This window comes from Gorilla gorilla, chromosome 16, assembly GCF_029281585.2.
Source record: "Gorilla gorilla gorilla isolate KB3781 chromosome 16, NHGRI_mGorGor1-v2.1_pri, whole genome shotgun sequence".
In the NCBI taxonomy this organism is placed as follows: Eukaryota; Metazoa; Chordata; class Mammalia; order Primates; family Hominidae; genus Gorilla; species Gorilla gorilla.
The window spans coordinates 86,824,036-86,846,555 of NC_073240.2; the positions used below are offsets into that span (position 1 = coordinate 86,824,036).

The window sequence follows — 22,520 nt, forward strand, 5'->3', positions numbered from 1 at the left end:
GTTGGAGGGACAACTTACATGTTTCCTGCTCAGTGCTGCACTAAGAGCTTATGGGTGCCCCTGATAATAATTTATGCTCTTAATCCCCATGGATTACCTAATTTCCTAGATAAACTATTCCTGACAGTCAGCGCTTTGCAGGCTTCTGAGCCATTAAACACACACATACATCCCTTTATTTTTTGAGAAATTATCAGAATGCTTTCATGAAACTTCGTCTCGAATAATTTACCATTTTGTGGAGAGTATATTTAAAAGTTTCACTGGGAACAATTGTAGAACATTCATATAAATTCCAGAGGGAGATACTTGCACACTTAGAAAGGGTCTTTTGCAGGGACATGGATGGAGCTGGAAGCCATTATCCTCAGCAAACTAACACAGGAACAGAAAACCAAACACTGCATGTTCTCACTTATAAGGGGGAGCTGAACATTGAGAACATGTGGATGCAGAGAGGGAAACAACACACACTGGGGCCTGTTGTGGGGTGAGGTGGGAGGTGGGAAAGCATCAGGATAAATAGCTGATGCATTGCTGGGCTTAATACCTGGGTTGATGGATTGATAGGTGCAGCAAACAAACATGGCACATGTTTACCTATGTAACAAACCTCCCAAGTCATGCACATGTAGCCCGGAACTTAAAATAAAATTGTTTTAAAAAGGTACTAGGATATAAGCTTATAAATAATTGTGAACAAATAATATAAAAATCAATATGTATTTAGACATATCTCAAGGATGGATAATTTTATGGAACCCACCCAAACTTCCATTTATATTTTAAAAAAGCATTCAGTCTTCAAGCTTATCAAGTTGTGTACTTTAAATATACATAACTTTTTGTATTTCTATCATGCCTCAATAAAGTGGATTAAAAATTTTAAAACAGCATTAAGGGTAGACAGAATATCCTCCATTTAATGATAAATTTCTGATAGATCTCATGTTTTTATAAGGTCTAACTACTAGTAGTACCATTTGTTGTAGTGGGCAGAGTAGATGCCCTTTAGTGCATATCTGTGTGTCAGATATTTGTGGTTTATTTTAGATTTTTAAATAAAGGAGCTTCTGAATCTAGATTTTCTGCACTGGTTTGATCTACTTTCTTTCTTTTTTTTTTTTTTTTGAGATGGAGTCTTGCTCTGTCACCCAGGCTGGAGTGCAGTGGCATGATCTTGGCTCACTGCAACCTCCGCCTCTAGGGTTCAAACAATTCTCCTGCCTCAGCCTCCTGAGTTGCTGGGATTACAAGTACCCACCATCACGCCCAGCTGATTTTTGTATTTTTAGTAGAGAAGGGGTTTCACCATGTTGGCCAGGCTAGTCTTGAACACCTGACCTCAGGTGGTCCGCCCGCCTCAGCCTCCCAAAGTGCTGGAATTACAGGCATGAGCCACAGTGCCCAGCCTAGGTTTGATTTACCCTTGAGCATGGGTTCCTTTACCTGAAAGATCCTTTTCAGAGATACATATTTATTTACACAGAAGCTGTTTGTTGAATGCTAAGAAATCCAAAGAAACAGGAGATGTCTTGTTCCACGAGACTTGTACAACAGGCCCCTACTTAACGGTGATAATTGATGGATGAGTGCTAACACAGTTCTAATGGAGTCAGAGGCAAGATAGGCCAGTTTTTTGACTGAGGTGTTTGGTGGAGGCATCATGGGGGTGACTACAGTTGAAGAGATCTTAAAGACTTTTCCAGTTTTGCCTAGACTGGGAAGAACATCATGGCAGGGGAGGCAGCCAGGTGTAAAATAATCTGAGAACAGTAAGTTGACTTGTGTGACTGAAGTAGAAGAATCTTGCAAGAAAAGGTGAGAGAAAAGGCCAGAGAAGTGGTCATGGTGCAAGGCTTCTTTCCCAGGATCACCTCTCAGAGCTAGATGCTCTTTACCCCAATGGGTCACACTAGTATTTCAGCCTTCTGGGTGGGGATTGTTTCGGGGACATTTTAAGTTCAATCCAAATTAGGCACTTGGGAATTGGCCAGGAAAAATCTATAAATATCTGTCGTTTCTTCCTTCCCTTTGCCTCAAATGAAGAGGCTTTTTTCTTTTTTTCTTTTTTCTTTTTTTTTTTTGAGACTTAACTCTTCTATCTGTGTTCCTAGTTCTATCTTGGCTTTTAAAGAAGTACTTCTTTGTAAAACAGCTTCAGATACTTAGTAGTTCCTTTATTCTTAGTTTTTGAGGTAGCTCCCTACCTTCTCCAGTTATCAGAGAATCAGAAAACTTCACTTTTCCCTCTGCTTTCCTTTGTCATGGTACAAAATAGATCCAGAGGGGATATGGTAGTCTGATTGAAAGGAAAAGTGTTTTGTTCTTTCCATTCTGACTTGAGTCAGAATTTACCGTAGTTACTTGGTTTTATTTTATATGCACCCTTGTAGGCTGACTTAAATACCTCCTTTTAAAAAATAAGACAAAAATGTGACATACATTAATTCATTTATTGCTCACAACTTTTTTTTTAACCATTTGCCTTTATTTTTATCCCCGTTTTATAGGTGAGAAACTGAGGAACAGGAAGGTTTTATAACTTGCTTAAGGCAGCCTAGCTCCAGAGTTCATGCTTCTAACCACGATGCTAGCTTAATAGAGTCACTAAGCTACTCATTTGTCCCTTCATTTCCTTTGATGTTTCCTGTATGAGACATCTCTGCTAGTATGTATTTAAGTAAAGGAGCATTCTCCACTCTTTAAACATATTTTTGTGATAACCCTTCCAAAGCAAATGTTCACAGTGTAATCTAAGGTAAACAGTTACATTGTACTTTCTTAAAAATTTCCAGAACATTAAAATATGTGTTCTAGTTAAGTTAAATTCTCAAAATACAAGCTCCAGGTAATAGTCTCTGAATGAACAGAAGCAAGTTTATTGCTTTGAATATGAGTGAATGCCAAAATTAACCTGGCAGTAGTGTTGACAAATAGGCTTTTTCATGAAGAACTTCTCTCTTTTCCCCTTTGCTTTGTTTTTTTGGACAATTGATAAAAAGAGCAAGTTGTACCTCTGCATTTTTTGGAGCGCATGACTGTACAATGGTGTATATTTGCCTGGAGGGATGAGGGAAGTCTTCCATGGGAAGCTGAATCATTTTTTGGCTTGTCTGACTGTGTGACTATGCTAGAGCTATTCTTTTTGCAGTGAAGAGAAAAATAAGAAGTCAAGTAATTTCCTAAAGTAATACATTTTTATTTTATGTGGGATTCATATTTTCCTTGGGTTGTGGTTATTTTGAGCAGGAGTTTTTGTGGCTGGCCAGGAGTATTCTTCTAATACAGAAACTACTTCAGACAAAATTATTTTCTCTCCTTGTTTAATAACTAAATTTGGTCAGCCATTGGAAGTCTTAGGGTTGTGATTGTGGTGGTAAACGAAGACATTATTAGTTATTCATCTCACCTTGGATGTCTCATACCATTTTTGGCACTCTGGAGAAATTTAAGAAATGGCTGTTGCCTTTAAGGCAATTATTATTTGCTTAGAATCAGACCAACATGTAGTAGCAATGAACAACACAGGGCAGGACACCATAGAGTCAGCAAGGCAGAGTCTAAGCCCCATAGTGGTTCAAAGGAGAGCGTTGTAAGGAGGGTTAGAGTAGGCAGAGAGAGCTGAATTGGGAAAGTAGAATTAAAGGATGGACTTTGACTAAGGTGGATAGGCGAGAGAGGGAATTCCAGAAACCATGTTTGTTCTGAGAGCCGGGGGGCATTGAAGTAGGAAGAACCATATTCTGATTGTGGAACCTTGAGACACAATTAGGCTTTATCTTGAAGAACAATAGAAAATGAGATTGGTTAAGGGTCATGGAGTAGTCTGAAATCCAGACAAGGGAGATTAGACTGGATGAAGCTAAAGACTTTTGTACTGCCTTTCTGAATGACAGCCTAAGTCATATCACTTCTTTGTTCAAACATCTTCACTGGCTCCCTATTGCCCCTGAATAGAGTCTTAAACTCTTTAGCATAACATCATATACTTTTTTCATTTTTAATTGACACATAGTTGTACGTATTTATGGAGTACAGTGTGATATTTTGGTACATGTATACAATGTGTAATGATCAAATTAGGATAATTAGCATATCTTTCACCTCAAACGTTAATTATTTCTTAATGATGAAAACATTCAAAATCCTCTCTTCCAGCTAGTTTGAAATATACAATACATTATTGCTAACTATAGTCACCCTTCGGTGTGATGGAATACTACATTTGTTCCTCTTATGACTCTTTACCCATTGACCAACCTCTCCCCATTCTCTTCTCCCCATCCTTGTCCCAGCCTCTAGTAACCACTATTGTACTCTTTATTTCTGTGAAATCAACTTATTTAGATTCCACATTATCAGTGAGATCTTATGGTGGTTGTCTTTCTGTGCTTGGTTTATTTCATTTAACGTAGTGTCCTCCAGGCTCATCCATCTTGCCATAAATAACAGGATTTCATTATTTTTTATAGCTGAATAATATTCTGTTGTGTATATGTACCACATTTTCTTCATTCATCTGTCGATGGACACTTAACTTGGTTCTGTACCTTGGCTATTGCGAACAGTATACTAAACATGAGAGTGAATACTGATTTCATGTCCTTTGGATATATACCCAGTAGTGGGATTCCTAGATCATACGGTAGTTTTCTTCTTGCATCATCTGTTTGTATAACCTATGCTGTTAATGCTTTTCCTACCTGATGTCATAGCAGTCCCTTGCATGAATCTGATGCATGTAACCAGACATCGTGCTATTCCTCTGTCATACTTGGCATTCATTAACATCTTTACCTTCACTCACACTCTTCATATGCAACACCCACCTCCTCTCTTCCATTTTCTCTGTTTCCTTCCGTTTATTTTAAAACAGCATCTTTTCTTTCTTATCACTTCAGCCAGAGATCCTCTTCCTTTTGCTGAAATTCTGCTTTTCATCTGAACTACCTACCCAAGCTGTCTTGTGTTTGTGTTTCATACAGTTGCTCCTGCTGTATTTTCTTTGAGGACTCAAAAATGTTTTATGTATTTGTATATCTCTCATAACACCTTACAGAGCAACTCACCTACAACAGACACTTCAATATTTGCTGAATGGGTAAAGAAATTTGGCTAATATTCATTAGTTTGCTACTAATTGACCGTGGCATGCTGATGACAACGAGATCCCATTACAGAATTATGGTCAGTAAATGTCAGCATTGTTTCCTTTTACCTCATTGCCTTTGTTTTTTATGGAATGAAGTTTGTTCTTATTTCCATAGATGATCATATGGAAAAGGAGTTTCTCACTTGTTGCCTCTTCCCTTCTTTTTCCAGTTCCTTTCCAAAACACTTGTCCACCCTGCCTCTCTCCTTCAGCTATATGAAACCTTTGTTCATATTCCTGACCAAGACAGCAGTATGTGTATTCAAGTGTTCTATTTTGGTTTCTATGGCAGGATCTCTTTGACACAATCAAAAGTATACAAAAGGATAGTCGTGATGCATGGAACTCACTTCTTGTTAATGATCCCTTTTTCTCTGTCAGTGTTTTGTTTACTTCTTAAAGTTCTTAACAATCTAAAGTATTTATTGTCAGGTTAGAAATCTTATAGCAACCATTATATAAGGATTCACTTAAGGCATTTTCTCTAAAGGAAAAAAATGTCTTAAGAGAAAACTCCGAAGAGTTAGTATACAGATAGAGCTTAAGGGCCGGGCGTGGTGGCTCAGGCCTGTAATCCCAGCACTTTGGGAGGCCGAGGTGGGTGGATCACCTGAGGTCAGGAGTTCAAGACCAGCCTGGCTAACATGGTGAAACTCCCCCGTCTCTACTAAAAATAAAAAAATTAGCTGGGCTTGGTGGCAGGCGCTTGTAATCCCAGCTACTTGGGAGGCTGAGGCAGGAGAATCACTAGAACCCGGGAGGCAGAGGTTGCAGTGAGTCGACATCACGCCACTGCGCTCCAGCCTGGGCAACGAGTGAAACTCCACCCCCCCACTCCCCTCCCCCAAAAAACCTTAAGTTTTCCCCTGTGAAATAGTAGAATATTTAAATCCAGTTTTCATCAGTCTACAACTACGCCAGAACTACCCTCACCAAGATCTATGAAATATTTGCCTAGCAAAATCCAGATCTTGTATTTGCGTGACCTTTTTACAGCATTTCGCACTGTTTACTATCCTTTCTTTGAAATACTTTCTCCATTTAGTTTCCTTGATGCCACTTCTGTGTGTTAATTCCCAAATCTGAATGCCCAACCCCAGCCATTCCCCTGAGTTCCAGTCACACACTTTCAACTGCCTACCATGGCTCTGCTCAGATATCTCTGAGATACCATGTCTCAGATTCACTGTGTCTAAAAGTGAATTCATCATCTAATCTCTCCGTGCCACCTACTTCTGCTCCATTCCGCCCTTTACCTAGTTGTTCAGGACAGAAACCTAGTCCGTCATCACACTTCTTTTACTTCTGCTCCCACCCCAATGCCCAATATCCTGTTAATGTTAAATATTTTTGGACTCTCGGTTTCTTCTCTTGAGCTCTGCTTTCAGCAGCTGAGTTCACACTGGCATCATTTCTCATCTGACTTCTCTAACAGCTTTCTGATTCATCTGTCTCTAGGCTTGCTCCCTCCTGTCTTTTGAGCGTATTCCAGAAAAATATATTTTTGAAATACAGATGCGATCCTGCCTTTCCGTTGCTAACAATTCTTCTATTGCTTTTCCTATTGTAGCGACAATACACTTGTGAACACAAGTAACATGTTCAGCTGGGGTTGGCCTCATCCTTTGTCTCTGTGCTCTTTCTTCCCTCTGGGCCTCATGCAGTCTTCTGCCTGAACTTAGACACAGGTCAGTCTCTCTAGCTTTCCTTGCCTGCCTCCCTACAGCACCATCCACACATATACACCCTTTGCCTGGTTAATTCCTATTAAGTCTTCCATCAAGTCTCAGATTGGTAATATACTGTAAGGGCCAGTCTCAAACATGATTGTAATTATTTAATGTCCATTTTGTTCACTGCCGTATCCTCGATGCCAAGCGTACATGTTTAATAAATATTTGCCTAATGATTAAACTTTACTGAAAAGCTTATTGAAGATTTAGGGCAGTGACATGGAGTTGTACTATACAGTCCCAATAATGTCACAGATTTTCCATGTGAAATTTCCTGGTTGTTGTTGAAATTGTTAGTTACTCTATTTGCCATGTTTAGTGTTCTTGGCCCTCAGGTTTTAAAAGTTCTAATGTATCTTAAAAACATGTTTAGGAAAATTTGACAATACATGAAACATTTATTATGCTTTGAATAGGTGCAGTTTATTATGTGTAAATTATACTTCAGTAAACCTGTTTAAAAATTACCTCATAATAAATACTTTTCAAGATCTAGATTACCATCTGAAATAGATTTTTTTTTACTGGTGGTTTTGTCTGAATCACATACGCATTTTGCACTTGTATATATACCAACTATTTGGGTGGGAAAAATAGCATAAGGTTGTGAATTCATTTGAATTGACTATTTGATGGTATAGTTATCATGTTTAAGTAGATCAAGCATGGTGGCTCACACCTGTAAATCCCAGCAGTTTGGGAGGCTGAGGCGGGTGGATCATTTGAGGTCAGGAGTTCAAGACCAGCCAGGTCAACATGGTGAAACCCCGTCTCTACTAAAAATACAAGAATTAGCTGGGTAGTAGTGACACGTGCCTATAATCCCCAGCTACTCAGGAGGCTGAGGCAGGAGAATCACTTGAGCCTGGGAGGCGAAGGTTGTGGTGAGCCAAGATTGTACCACTGCACTCCAGTCTGGGCAACAGAGTGAGACCCTCTCTCACAAAAAAAAAAAAAAGAAAAAGTAAATGTGGAGAGAACGTATTCTTCTTACCTTAATGCCTTAAAAGGGATGCTATTATTTATAGTAATTTTACTCAAAAATTTGCGCTTACGGGCTTCATGAAATTGGTAAGATTTCTACATGTGAGAAGAAGTTCTTGTGTCATTGTACTATTATGAAGTAGCTTTTGTTTTTGTTTTTGTCAGTGCTGGACTGTCTTATGTTCTTGTGGTCATGCTAAAGAGAAATGTTGTTAGAAGATTCAAAACTATGAGTAAATATGGCTTATAGTTTTATCAACTACAACAGTCTTTAGGATCTGGTTTTAAATAGACAACATAAATGGTTATCAAACAGTACACTGCATGAGTAGTGTCTCATTTCCCTTTTGGGTAGCATTATTTGATAGGTTGAATAGGAGAATGCCATACATTTAGTATGTATTAATTTCAGGAAGAAGTTTTACTAATTATTCTGTATTGTATAGAAGATGGAGGAATGGGACTCAGAATTCAGTTGGCTTTGTAGCTGATAGACCAGCATTTTACTTAATCTTAGGAGTGCTGGGGCCGGGTGCGGTGGCTCACGCCTGTAATCCCAGCACGTTGGGAGGCCAAGGCGGGCGGATCACGAGGTCAGGAGATCGAGACCATCCTGGCTAACACGGTGAAACCCCGTCTCTACTAAAAATGTAGAAAATTAGCTGGGTGTGGTGGCGGGCGCCTGTAGTCCCAGCTATTCAGGAGGCTGAGGCAGGAGAATGGCATGAACCCCGGAGGCGGAGCTTGCAGTGAGCCGAGATCTCACCACTGCACTCCAGCCTGGGCGACAGAGCCAGACTCCGTCTAAATATATATATATATATATATATTAGGAGTGCTGATTGATGGACAGATGTCCTACCAGGGGAGGCTTTTAGTGATTTAATTCTGGGTTCCATCATTAGCCTTGCTCTTCAGATTTATGAATGATACAGAGTTTGGAGAAACAGCTGTTATTTCAGTGATGGAATTTAGGTTCACTATACTCTCTTAAGGCTAAAATGATAACTTTAAAACAAATGAGAATTTATTTGAGAGAATATATCTATACAGAAAGCTATAAAGTAGGTTTTAAAACAAAATCACAAGATTATAGTTTAAAGGAGACCTGATACTGTAAGTCACACTGAAAGAAAATATATGGGAAGTAAGTTTATTATTCTTCTAGCGGTGTGATATGTGTGTCAAGAAAACCAATTTGATCTTAGTTATCCCAGTGTGCACCTGTCAGAGGATTTTGTTTGGGGCATCCACATCACAAGAAGTACACTAACTAGAGAGCACTCAGGTACTCTGTTGTCTGAGGAGCCGTTGTGGGAATCATGATTCGAAAGAGAAGCCTGAAGAGGGTGGTGAAGCACGACGGCCATCTTTAAATATCTGAAATGCTGCCAAAAGAAATAACGAATGTTTGCTCCAAAGAGAAAAGCCAGATCAGTGTATCTGTTCATTTTCAGGAAGACTTGGGTAGCAATATCCGGAGATCTTTTAGTCTGTATGTTTGGTTTGTTCATTCTGATTTTTGTAAGATATTACTATAGAGAGAAACTTTTAAAAAGTGGAATGTCAAATATTGAAATGTTGGCAGAGAAGTTGAGTCCATTTAATGTAAAATTAAGAATCACTTGGCATTTTTATTTTTAAAAAAACATCTTTTTCTGTCCCTTAGCATTTATGTAAAATCAAATGTAGGGATATTGATTATGAGTAATGAATCCCAAGTTTTCTTTCCTCAAATACTAACTTTTCTCTGTTATAGTTTCATTTCTTGGGGGATTTATCAAGTGGCAAAATTAGATGTAGTGGAAAGACTGATTTACACAACTGAGTTTAAAGCAAATCTGTTTTATTAGCTGTGTGATGTTATATAACTGATCTAAACTCTGAGTGCTACTTTTCCTCATCTGTAAAATAGACAGTAAAATTTCACCTTACAGGTTTTTATGAGGAATCAATGAAATTGTACCTGTGGAAGCACCTGGCAAACAGGAGGTATTCAGTAAATGTTGTGGTTAATAAATCTTGCTCCAGAAGACTTGTCCTCAAGATTAAACTGTCCTGTCACTGTTTTCCCAACTGAAATTTTGATTCTGCCATCTCCCTTTCTTCCTTTCTCCCTCCTTGTATTTCACAAAGCTGTTGGTAATTTTAGTAGAATTTAACATTTGTGTGTATGATCCATGAGAGCTTGTTCCTGTAAAGAGCACAAGTTTACGAAGATACTTTTTTCTTATATTGTTCCATATTAGTTTGTTGTTATTTTAATTGTTGCTATTATTGTCAGTTTGCTGCTGCCAGTTAAATTGTCTTAAGTTTTCTTCTTGCAAAGATAGTAAAGGGCTAAGGAAAGGAGCTGTTGGCTACTGCTTGCTACTAATTTGAAAAGAAATGGTGGTTATAGCCTTCTAGGTCTCTCCTTCTCCTTTACCCTTTTACTGTCTTGTAACCTTCAAATCTGTATGTTAGTGAATGCTAGGAGGGAGCAGTAGACCTGCTTCTCCTGGAGCCATAGTACAAGGAAAGCCTAATTGGAGACGAGGCCTTTGCAGCCGTTGTAAAGTATTTTCTTCTTTCACCTCTCAAATATTCATTTGTCTTATTTGAAGCAGTCTATTATCTAAGCAGACAGGAGTTGCTCAAGTGGAGGCTAAATGTTTTATCTGTATTCTAATACATTTTACCACCAACATATGTGTAACTCTGGATGAATCACTATATTTAAGTTTAGATTAATGAAAATTGTTGACTGTGGTAAACTTTTCCTTCCTTCCCATTTCATGTGAAGAACAAAGGTAGAAAGTGTCATTATGCAGGAATAATGTTTTCTGCAAGTTTTAAGAGAATGTCTCAATTCCCTTTTCTTTCTCCTCTGAAACTACCGTATCCCATGAACTATATGGCATGTGATAACTTCCTAGTCTCAGACTGGCAGTATATAATATTAGAGCAAGAAGGATCTTCAGATATGACCTAGCGTTGAATCTCTAATTTTTCCATTCTGGAAATCTTGGTCCAGAGGGTCAAACTAGTATCTCCCAAGTTGCTCAGTGAGATAATGGCACACCTAGGAAGACAAAGAACCCTTGATTTTCACTTAGTACCTTGTGTTCTCTGCAGAGAGTAAAATTGATCATTGGTGAGTCATTAACCAGTGTCCATTCACATGCTGCTACTTTATGTTCACTTTGGGGTTTCAGGAAAAAATACATAGTAGCAGAAGATGAGCCCTACCCCTATCCCCACACCCCCACAAAAGTATTCACTGGCCTTTGGTGTTCTGTTTGGGTCTTCAGCATCCCCCACTAGGTGGTGTCCTAATTCAGAAACTTTGCTGTGAGACTCCAGACGGGCTTCTGCCCTAACTGGAACTAAAGCAGCCACAGTGTTGACCCATAAGAATGCTTAAACAATTTGGTAAGGTGCTAGATCTTGTAGTTAAGTAAATCAAATGAAAATTTAATTCATGAACACAAATGCTATAGCTAAATTAAGATGTATAAAATATTTTTATATTTCATTTTCTGGAATCTTTAATAATTGCATGTTGGCCCTGTGGCATGAGACAGATTAAAAGCACTGGTTGTTTTTAAAGAATCTGGGACCATTTGTGTGGATAGAGGGCAGGATGGAGGCTGCAGAAAGAAAGGAAAGACAATTAATACTGTAAGTAACTACTGTTAAGTAGTATGGCTGTAAATAATAAAATATTTTACTACAGGTTCCCCAAATTAAAAGAAAAGGGAAATTAACTCAGAACCTCCTTTAAATTTGTAACTGTCAGCTCTGGTTTAGATATGAAATGATTGGTTGCTGTATTTCAAAATCCTAGCAGAATTACTGTTCAGTGGTTCCAGATGTTTTTGATAAAAACTTGGAATTGTCACATCAACTGCAAAAGCACAAGACTGCAGATTCTGTCTTCTGTTGGGGAGTGCTGAGCAGATCCAGAGGGGAAAGCAACACAGACTCTTTTCTCCACCCAGAGCATTTGTTTCCCACCCAGGGTATTTGTCCTCCAAGAAGGAACAGAATATGTAAGGAATTGTCCTTTAATATGCAGAAAGAGCAGGAAATCTAGCTTTCCAGCCTGTGGCACAAAGCCAGAAGTTAGAAATAAAAAGGTTAGTCTATATGTCTCAAACAGTAATCTAGGCTCTTTCAGAAAATTACATTATTTTGAAACAAGTTTCTCTCTCCTAAAAATTTCTTGAAGACGGACACCTTGTTACCTATTTATTTTGCTTGCCTCCACTAGAAGTCGCAAAATATCTGTTACATTGATATAAATTATCTGCATGTAAGTCACTGGACAGGGTTAGGGTAGAAAAGCTTTTTTGTTGTTGTTGTTGTTTTTGTTTTTTGTTTTTTGAGGCGGAGTCTTGCTCTGTTGCCAGGCTCGAGTGCAGTGGCGCGATCTTGGCTCACTGCAACCTCCGCCTCCGAGGTTCAAACGATTCTCCTGCCTCAGCCTCCTGAATAGTTGGGACTATAGGCATGTGCCAACATGCCTGGCTAATTTTTGTATTTTTAGTAGAGACGGGGGTTTCGCCATGTTGGCCACGATCTGGATCTCTTGACCTCATGATCTCCTTGCCTTGGCCTTCCAAAGTGTTGGGATTACAGGGGTGAGCCACCGCGCAGCCGGTAGGAGGGTTTTAATGGTGATTAAACCATCTCTGATCCCTAGAGAGACAGATGCCTGGGAACCTTGGAAGCAGGAATCATTTGATTCTAATTAAAACAGAAGGGAGTGGCAGTGAGGAACAAACCATATTGAGGACAGAGGGCAGGCAGCTCTGTGTTCAAAAAAAGAAGGGCGAGTTCTACATTCTAGCTTGGTGAAAGCTTTTACAGAAAAGATAATAAAGTATCAGTTTATCTATACATTCCAGCCTAAAGGCTCTTTCTATCTGTGCCCTAGACCACATAGTTTGGAAGTATTTGTAAATCTCTGGTCAAGTTCCCATGCTTTTGATAAGCCTGAGCAAGAATTTTATTTACAACTTTTAAATCTCTGTCAAATCGTCTTGTTTCTACTGTTTTGTAGCCTCATTTGTAATGAAAAGCAACATCTGTTTCACTGCACATGTTGGTACCGCTACAGAGCCAAGGCTCACTTGGGGCACGAGAAGGGGAGGGGTTGTCCGCCTTCATTCCTCGGATGAACCAGTGAGGGATAGGGAGATAAAACCTTATGGCTTTTATTTCAGAATAAAGCCTGTAGCTGTGGTGTATTAATAGAAAGTTGAGGAAGACGTTTGCAGTCTTCTTAGCAGGGTTTGCTGTATTTCCCTCCTTTAAGCTGGTCAGCAAGTTGAATATCTGGCCTGAGGACACAGCAACTCATCTATATACCCTTTTTCTATATCCGTTTTTTAGTTCCTGAAAAACCTTTTCACCTACTTTGTTTGCAATGTCCACAGAAATGTAGGTGTTAAATCTCTCCTCTCCCCTTCTGTTGTGGTATTTGAGCCGCTGCTTTCACAGCCTAGCTAAGGACTGCTCTGGACAACTCAAGGAAAATGTCAGCAGCTCCTACAAAGAGAAATCCTTTTTTTTTAAATCCCTTTTTCTTTTGTTTCTTCACTCCTTTCTGCTTTTTGCTTCCCTCAGTTCCTCATCCTTTTCCCTCCCAAATCATTCATGATCCAAGTAAGAGAATGTCTTAGGTGAGAGAATGCATTCTGAAGTAAGTCTGTCCCTGAGAATGTTAGATAGAGTGGGGGGCTAGAAGGGTCTGGAATAGTAAGAAAACAGGCAAATGAAGTAGCAGACCCACAATTCAAGACCCAGTTAGTGTGCATAGAAACATTGAAGAAGTCCCAGCCAGGCAGCTATGCTTAGTCGCAACAAATATTAACATACACAGAACTCCTTTGTTCCACTCCTTTTCTTTTTCATTTTCTTCAAATCAACTCCATCATCCCTTCTCCCTCCCCAAAAATAAAGCTTAACTCTTGATAATTTTTAAACTTTATCAGACACATTTATAGCCACGTCTCGATCCTAGAGACATAACTGCAATATTTGGCTGACATTTTTCTTGTGTTAAATCATTGCTTTGCATTTGGCAGGGAGGTATAGTGTATGCTTTGGGTAGTTTCAACTTTCTGTACCTCACGACAAGTCCGTTGTACACGCTTGTGGTGTTTAGTATAACACCCCCCTTCCTTTATTAGCATACTACTCTGACATCAAAGAACTGAGCTGCATCTTGCAATGCCTGACAGAGCCTTTTTCATAGGGGTGGGAGGAGGAGGAGGAGGAAGAAGAAGCGGGTTGGAAAAGGAAGCCTTGTTTTTCTCTTCGTCGGTAGATGAATCATGTTCCCACAACTGCAATTGGGTTTTCAAACCTCCAAGGCTGCGGGTGCGGAGCTGAAAGGGCAAGCAGTGACGTTCTTGAGAGAGAAGGAAAAAGGGAGGAGGAGGCTGGCTAGGGAGGGAGGGAGGGAGGGAGAGAGTACAGCAGGAGTGGTCTTTTATTTTTTTCCCTTTTACTCTGCTGTCCTTAGAGATTTTCAACTTAAATCAAAACCAAGCCCTACTGCCTGGTGAGCAAGAGAGATTCTAAAGACTTTACTTTGAAAAGCATCTCCCAGCTTCTACTTTTTTTTAAGGAAAAGTAGATTTTCTTTGTCCTTGTTTTTGTTTTAAGCAAGAACAGAATCTAATGACTTTTTTCATGCCATCGCTTTGAAATAGCGTCGTCTTCCTTTCTTTCTCTCCCTCTTCCTGGCAAAGTATATAGTGGATTTTTATTGACTTCTTGGGGTTTTTTCCCTACGTGTATTGGCCGTTATGCTTAGCCAGTTTATTCTTTATTTTTTTACTGGAGTCGTTGCCAGTGATGGAAACGGTGTTTGCTTCTCTTTCAGTCAAGATCTGCACAAAGTATAGCATTAGGTGGTATTTATTGTTTATATTATGAGTTCTACATTCATCTTTCCAGCACTCTGAAGTTATCAGCAAGTTCTCAGTCAGTTCAAGGAATTGGATTCTGCTTTATTTCTTTTTAATTCATTGTTTTTGACCCCTTTGAGAGTTTTAATAGAGAGGAGTCTGGAAGGCAGAGATCTCCACGACCTAACCGTGAGAAATTTGGAACTAAGGACTTGCACTGGTCCCCAAGTTAACAGTGGATATACTTCCTGCATTTTCTCTGTTCTTTCTTGCATTTGGGCAAAATGTATGAACGGCACAAGAGGCGCTACAGCCTCTGTGACATCTCCAAGGTGGACAGGACTGTGGACGTGGTATTGCTGAAGGTAAGGGGGGCTGCACCTCATGCATTCTGAAGCTCTGCAGGCTGTTTTAGTGCTTTGAACCCAGTAGCCATGTCCCTGGCCCTCCTGTATTGGGAGAAAGGCCGAGAAATCTGTGCACAGTGGAGGATGAGGGGTGAATGTAAGCCTCTTAAAGGAATATCTGAACAGGAAGCAGTAGGTGCTTGGTAATCAGCATTGGACCACTTACTGTTGAAATGTAATTTTACTTTCATTAAAATGGATTCTTATGCTTGGGAGAACCTCATACTGTTGAAAATCACAGAGAGAGAAATTCACCTTCCAAGTTGCTCTGTTTGTCCTTCTGTCTCTGTCACCCCTCCGCCCCCAGACTCCACCCCCATCTGCCTGGTCTCTTTCTCTGTCAGTCTCTCTCTCTGCCTCTGTCTTTTAAGTATTTCTGTCTTTTGTCTGAGTCTTTTCTGTTTTTCTGCTACTGTCTCGTTCAATTCTTTAGGGGAAAGATAGGCAACATTTATTTCTTTTAGAAGGATTTCCAATAAACCTATCTATTAAGGTGGCAGAGCTGACCTTTTGGCTTGGTTTGACTGCTTTTCAGAGGTAGCTTCTGACTTTGTTGATAGCTGTATTTGTTTGTGTTTTCCGCATTAGTGATGTTTGGTGTCTAAACAGGATGAGGGCGGAGACTCTGAATAGCTAATTGCTCACAGAAGGCATCCTTGAATCTAAAATTAGTAAGAACTCCTCCAGCCGGTAAGATGAGAGTCTGGGAATGTTGGACAGCTCAAAGAGCACTTTTTGGAAATTTAGCAATTTTCTGGCAAAGGCAGGGGAAATTGGAAGTCAACCAAGCATTTCATAGATGACAGAAAGAACCTCAGTATCTGAACTTGTGAGGGTGTATGTGGAGGTGAGGGTCATTTTAAGCAAAGTGGAAATATATTGCCTTGGTCAAGGAAATAGTGGACCTATTTTATTGATTTATCAATTCAGTTTATTACTTGGGTCTTTTCGATTTTTTTCTTTGGTCGAGTGAGGCTAAGGAATGGGCTCAGAAGGCTAGACACAAAAACCAATGAAATGCCATGTTGGGCAGGGCACTATGTAGAGGCGTTGTGATTTGTGGTAGAGTGTTGTCATTGTCTCTCCATAATCACTATCAGGTGGTTGACTTGCTGGGCCTCGGCTGCCAGCAGTTGGTAACTTGGTGTTTTGAAATTGTTCCAAGATATTATTCATTTTGGTTTCTCAGAAATGTGATTTTCTCTGTGAGATCACGGTGATGTTTTAAAATTTTTGTCCTCATATAATGTATTTAGGAGAATCTCATTTTTAGGATCTTTATGTCCGTGATACCCTATGATTTTGCCTGCGGGTGGGGAGAAGGATAAGAAGAAAATCGGAGTATCACAACAAATATTGAACATTTAAAATAATGCTAAAATATATAATACTTTATACTCCAGGTAGGCATGGAAAGCCCTTGTGAATGGAGCTAAATCAGTACAGGCTTATTGGCCTCAGAGTTGCTGTTTTATAGTTTTAATGAAGCACCTCCATATACGTTACTTAATTTGAGACTTGCCAGGCAGTTACTTTTTACCCCATATTCATATGAAGAGCCCGAGGGTTTTCTTGAGCATGGTAAGGGGTATGAAGAATTTGAGTGACAAGAATGTGGTTTTTTGTTTTTTTGTTTTCCCCACAAACCTACAGCTAATAAAGGTGTTTGTCTTTGTGTATTTGTACTATCCTGCCCAATAAATAATAAAAGATTTTCAGTGGAGAAAACTTCACTTCTCAGAAAATAGTCATTAGTAAATAAACACTAGGAGTCCTGAAAACACCCTGTTTCCAGTTTGAAATAAGATGGGGACGTTTGGTGTTAGTTTCTTTGCTTTGGAGATGGAGAAGACCACATCTTTGAGAACTATAAACTCAAAGAAACCTAAGTACCTATCCCATGCGAGCCACGGGTTACAGTCTTTATCCCATTATTGCTTAAAGGTAGACAATAAATAGAGAAATAAATAAGTACAAACTGTTATAATTGATTTGAAAGAAATGAGTAGGGTGCTGTGTAGGGAATAATGGGCAGAACTATTTCAGATAGAATGGTCTTTAGACAGAAGATCTTTTCGAGGTGCAGACATTTAAAAAGCTGATCTCCAGAGGATGGAAAGACAGTAGCTATGCTAAGGAAGAGCTCTCTAGAAAGAATGAACAGTGAATACAGGGCCCTGAGGAAGGAAGGAATGGACAGGGCCGTTGTGGTGGATGGGAGCACCTTGAGTGGAAAGTGGGGTAGCAGGATGAGAAGGCCGGAGCCAGAGGTGGGACCTGGAAGAGCAGGGCCTTAACAGCTATGGGGAGGATGCCTTACCTCTCAGTGTACGTGTTGAAAAGATTATTCTGGTAGTAATCGGTTAGCCTGCCGTTATGATAGCACAGGCAGGATAAGAGGATTTTGTGGTCTGAAGTGGGAAGAAGTGAATGGATATGAGACACAGGCATTTGGTGTTTACATTCCTACTCTTTGTCTCATTTTACATACAGGAAAACAGATTGGTGTAGTTAATAACTTTCCCAGTGTCTCACATCTCATATGTAATTGATAATAGAGTGCAGTCCCAGGTTGGACTGTTTTCAAAGTCCATGTTTTTCCTGCTATTCTAGACCTCTTTTTTGAGTCGATAAATTCCTCTTATTACATGAATATGTATATTAGCTTTTATTGATATAAGCATATGTGTTCCTTTTCTATCTTAGACTTTTGTTCTCTTCTTTCTCAGTGCAGGAATTCCTTCTACAATACTTAGGATAGGTACACCATGTCATATAAGTTCATTTTGTCCCATGATTTTTAGCAAAGTTTTCTCACAATTCTAAAAAACCATTTGGTAGTGTTCTCCAATTATTTCTACAAAATTATTTCTAATTTCAGTATTTTCTATCAGTGTTTTAAAAACTATAGTTGGGTGCCTGTGCCACATAAATTCTCAAGCCGTCATGTGCATGTTCTCCACTTTTATCTGTGGAAATTTGCTTTTTTGTACTAAGGAGTTTGTCATTTTTATCTGTTCATTAATATTATCTAAACACTCAAAACAACGTTTGTTGGTTAAATGAATTTATCTTTGTAAGTATGGATTCATAAGCATCATGTTATATAAATTGTGTTTAACAGATGAGGTGAAATATGGCAGTAATTACAGAGTTTAAATTGTGAGCCTGTCACTTTGGTATTCCACATTTAACAACTCCAGTCCCTCCCATTGGCATCCTAATAATTCACTGTAGATTAGCTTCAGCATTCTCATTCTGTGTTATGTACCCACGCTTTATTTGGCTGCTTCTGCATTCTGCCCTGCTTCCTTTGTTAGTTCTGCATAGTTTCACGGTAGCTTTTCTGTATCAAGACCTTCTTGTAAGATTTCCCTGAGGCTGGGTACGCTAGTGTCATCCTCACATCAGCTCTTCTGTCCCATCATCAACCCCCAATGCCTCTGAAATATTACCTCTATTCTGAACTTTTTCTAAGTAATAAAACCTAAGTTGATAGTATTCCTTGGTCACCCACCTGTCTGTTCTCCAGCGTAACATACACATACCCATTCCCGTTCCTCTGTATATGACATTCCCCCAGTTCTCCTTTTCTTGATGCGTGCACTTCTGACTCTTACAGTATGTGGTTGGTAACTATGAATCATATGCTAAAAATGGGATATGAAAGAATTGTAATTGTTGGCATGGGCCCTTTGGTACCAATATGCCCATTTTTCTCAGCATCCTTCAAAAAGCTAGTGTTGACCTCGGAAGTTGGTAACTGATGGGAGCTTTCACCTAACTGAGTTCAGTAGCCAACTTTAGCTCATGGTGAGCATTACTAGAGGACAGCGGGTATCAGAAACTGACTGTAAAATTAGTGTACCAAAAGGAAGCAGGTCAGAATCAAGGATTAACTGCTGATTTGCACTGCTTTTAGCCTGGGCCATTGCTGTTTTACTAATTTTGTAACTTTGGGTACCTGGAAAAATACTGCCTGTTAATAGTAATGTGATTCTTCTTGTTACTGATGATTTATAGAGAGTATTTTATAGGCAGTAATTCAGAACATTAGCTGAATGGTTAAAAGATTTGCAACTGTGTTTTGTTTACATTGAATGGAAATATTTACAGAGCAGGACGATCCCCTCCCGACTCACTACACTTGGGCAGGCCACACGAGCTCATTGGCTAAGGCTGAGGAGGAGTAGTCTGTCTCTATGGTGTCATTTTGCAGAGAAGCACACATTCCCTAAAAGTTTGCTTACTGTAAGAGATGTCCGCATTGCAACAAAACAAAAGACAAGGAGGCTCTGGATTGAAGACAACCACATATATAGCCACTCAGATACAGTCCAATTCCCTGAAAAGACTTTGACTCAAGTGTTGGCTTCTATGTCCGGATGGTGGGTTTTTGCTTCCTTTTGTTCAGCCTTGTAGCTCAGGCAGGATCTCCTGAGACAGTTGCAGAGGAAGTAAATATGGGTAGTGGCTGGGAAGGCTGGGTGTAACCATGAGCTGTATTATTAGGATGTTCAGATACGAACAGTAACAGAAACACTGCCAGAAACAAAGACAATTCCCTCTCCACTGAAAATATGTACAGCTCTATTTCTGACTGATGGGAACACATTGTGGGTGTGGTTTAGGGATAATCACAAGGGGTCCATAGGCTTCATGTCAGAAATTTCAGAGTAACCTGGATAGGTCTGGCATTTCTTCTGAGGTAACTTCCATTATCCCATATTTCATGTGCACCATAATTCACCAGAAGTTTGGATGTTGAATACCTGTGGTGTCCATGAACTGGTTGTCATGGAGATAATATGGACAAAGGAAAACCAATGACTATGTTTTGTAGCTAAAGTGTCATAAATGTGATTAGAGCAAAAATGTATGTTTTGGTGACTTGTCTCTCCAAAAGATGTAGATGTTTAATGGTAAAATCTCTGTTTTCCACATTTCCAGCTACTTGCTTCTCTAAATCACCCATTCACTTTCCTACCCATTTAGTCAGTTGCCAGTCCTATACTTTGTTCACAGCTCAAGATTCCAAAAGGGTAAATCCGAATAGAAAGATACATAATCATCTTCATTTTTCTCTTTAAACTCAAATTATTTGCATTGCCAACACTGATGATTTTTCTTATCCCGTCTCCTAATTCTGCTGATGATCGAATTTTTTGCCAAGCCTAGTCTCAGAACTGACTGAGAAGAGTGTTGATAGTATAAGGAACCAATTTATCTGTTAGCGTGAAAACCTCAGTCTTTGAATCACGTTTGGAAAAGAGACTAACATGAGAACAGGATCCCTTTAATGAAAAAAATGTTTGGTGGCTTTTGATTTCCTGCAGTGTATGTTTCAGATGTGGCCAGGCACAGTGGCTCACATGACGCCTGTAACCCCAGCACTTTAGGAGATTGAGACAAGAGGATCACTTGAGGCCAGGAGTTCAAGACCAGCCTGAGCATCCTAGCAAGACCCCCATCGCTTAAAAAACGAAGTTTCAGATGTCTTTCCATGTATGTACTCAGGACCTGGCATTGTATCTGGCCTGTAGGAAGCACTGACAGTGTTTCAAATGGAGCCACATAGTGTGGCGTTTAAGTTGCCTTGGTTGTTTGAGTGAGAAAGAAATAGTGGATTTGTTGATGAATAGAACCAAGACTAGAACAAATGTATCTGCCACATCAATGATTCTGAAATAGGGCAGAAGGAGGGGGGAGATGTTTTGTAATCAACTTTACATCTCTTAAGCAGCTTACTTTATAGGAAGCACAATATTCTTCACGCATGAATATGATACGCTTGGTATTGCTGTTTCACAGGATGTGGTTGAAAATGCTGATACATGTTTTGACATTCTTTCCACACACAGTACATATGGAGCTTGTCCTCTGGTTAATGACATTGACCATGATTGGTAGTGTCTGGCCCAGATTACTGGCTCTGACTCTAACTGTGTGGGCTGCCTGACTACTTTTCTCTAAACAAGCTTGCATATCTCTAACTGCTGCTCATTCATTTCTTAATTGTGATAAAAGGTACATCCCATAAATTTTAACCATTTTTAGGTATATAGTTCAGTGGCATTAAGTACATTCACATTGTTATATAACCATCCCACCAGCTATCTCTCCAGAACTTTTTCATATTCCCAAACTGGAATTCTTTACCTGTTAAAACACTAACTTCCCATTCTCTTTGCTTGCTAGTTTGGCAGCTACCGTTCTATTTTCTGTCTCTATGAATTTGACTGCTCTAGGTACTAAGTGGAGTCATACAACATTTGTCCTTTTGTGACTGTCTTATTTCACTTAGCATAATATCTTCAAGGTTCATCCATATTATAGCATGTGTCAGAATTTCCTTTCTAAGGCAAAATAATATTCCATTGTAAGTATATACCATATTTTGTTTACCCATTCATCCATCAATTGACATTGGGCTGTTGCCCCCATTTGGCTGTTGCAAATAATGCTATTATGAGCATTGGTATACAAATATCTGTTTGAGTTCCTGCTTGCAATTCTTTGCATGTATACCCAGAAGTGGAATTGCTGGATCATAAGTTAATTGTATGTTTAATTTTTTTTTTTCTTTGAGAAACTGTCATACTGTTTTCCTCAGTGCCTGCACCATTTTACATTCCCACCAGCAATTAACAAGAATTCCAATTTCAACATATCCTCGCCGACACTTATTTTCTATCTTTTTTTGTTTAAATGATAGCTGTCCTGTTGGATATGAAGTGTTATTTCATTGTGGTTTTGATTTGCATTTCCCTAATGCACACTTACTTTTGTCCTGTTTGTGTTTGTAAGAAGCCAGCAAGTATGAGCTTTCCAAACCCCCCCATCTGCGAATAGGTATTATTTACTATGAATGCCACCTTTAGTGTGTCTTTTCTTTTTGCAAGCTCTGCCTTGGCTCTCCTGCGTGCTCTTTTCATCTATTATCTCAAGAACAAATGAAGCTAGCGCCAGCCTTTCTCTCAAGCTTCCAAAACCTTGTGTAACCATTTGCAGGACATATTGTTATTTCAAACTCAACATGGGCAAATAGAGTACATCATCTTCTTCCCTCTAGATTTCCTATGTCTGTTCATTGTGGATCTTTGACCCGTTTTTCTCTCCTACTTCTGTGAATTTTGCCCTTTGTACTAGCTCTCTGATGTATACCTTTTATGTGCTTCCCAGTCCAGGTATACACTACCTCTAGACTAGACTAGTTCAGGCTCATCCTAATTGGCCTTTGTGTCTCAGATACTGTGTGTTTCCTTCCTCCCTACTCTCCCATTGTATCTGTACACATCTAGAGTTATTGGCCAAGTATAGTACTAATCTTTTTACTACC

At 39.4% G+C, this 22,520-nt stretch overlaps 1 protein-coding gene across 23 annotated transcripts in view; it reads left to right on the top strand.

The window, feature by feature from the left end:
- The window catches only part of AKAP13 (A-kinase anchoring protein 13), a 360,797-nt gene that overhangs the window by 216,817 nt on the left and 121,460 nt on the right, over nucleotides 1-22,520 (top strand). The window contains exon 1 of one of the 23 annotated variants that reach the window (XM_004056713.5): nucleotides 14,147-15,139. The exons of the other annotated variants lie outside the window; for them this stretch is intronic. Coding sequence (XP_004056761.3) covers nucleotides 15,059-15,139 — 81 coding nt within the window. The 5' untranslated portion in view covers nucleotides 14,147-15,058. Of the gene's footprint in view, nucleotides 1-14,146; nucleotides 15,140-22,520 lie in introns of those variants that run through there. 23 annotated transcript variants of the gene reach the window in all.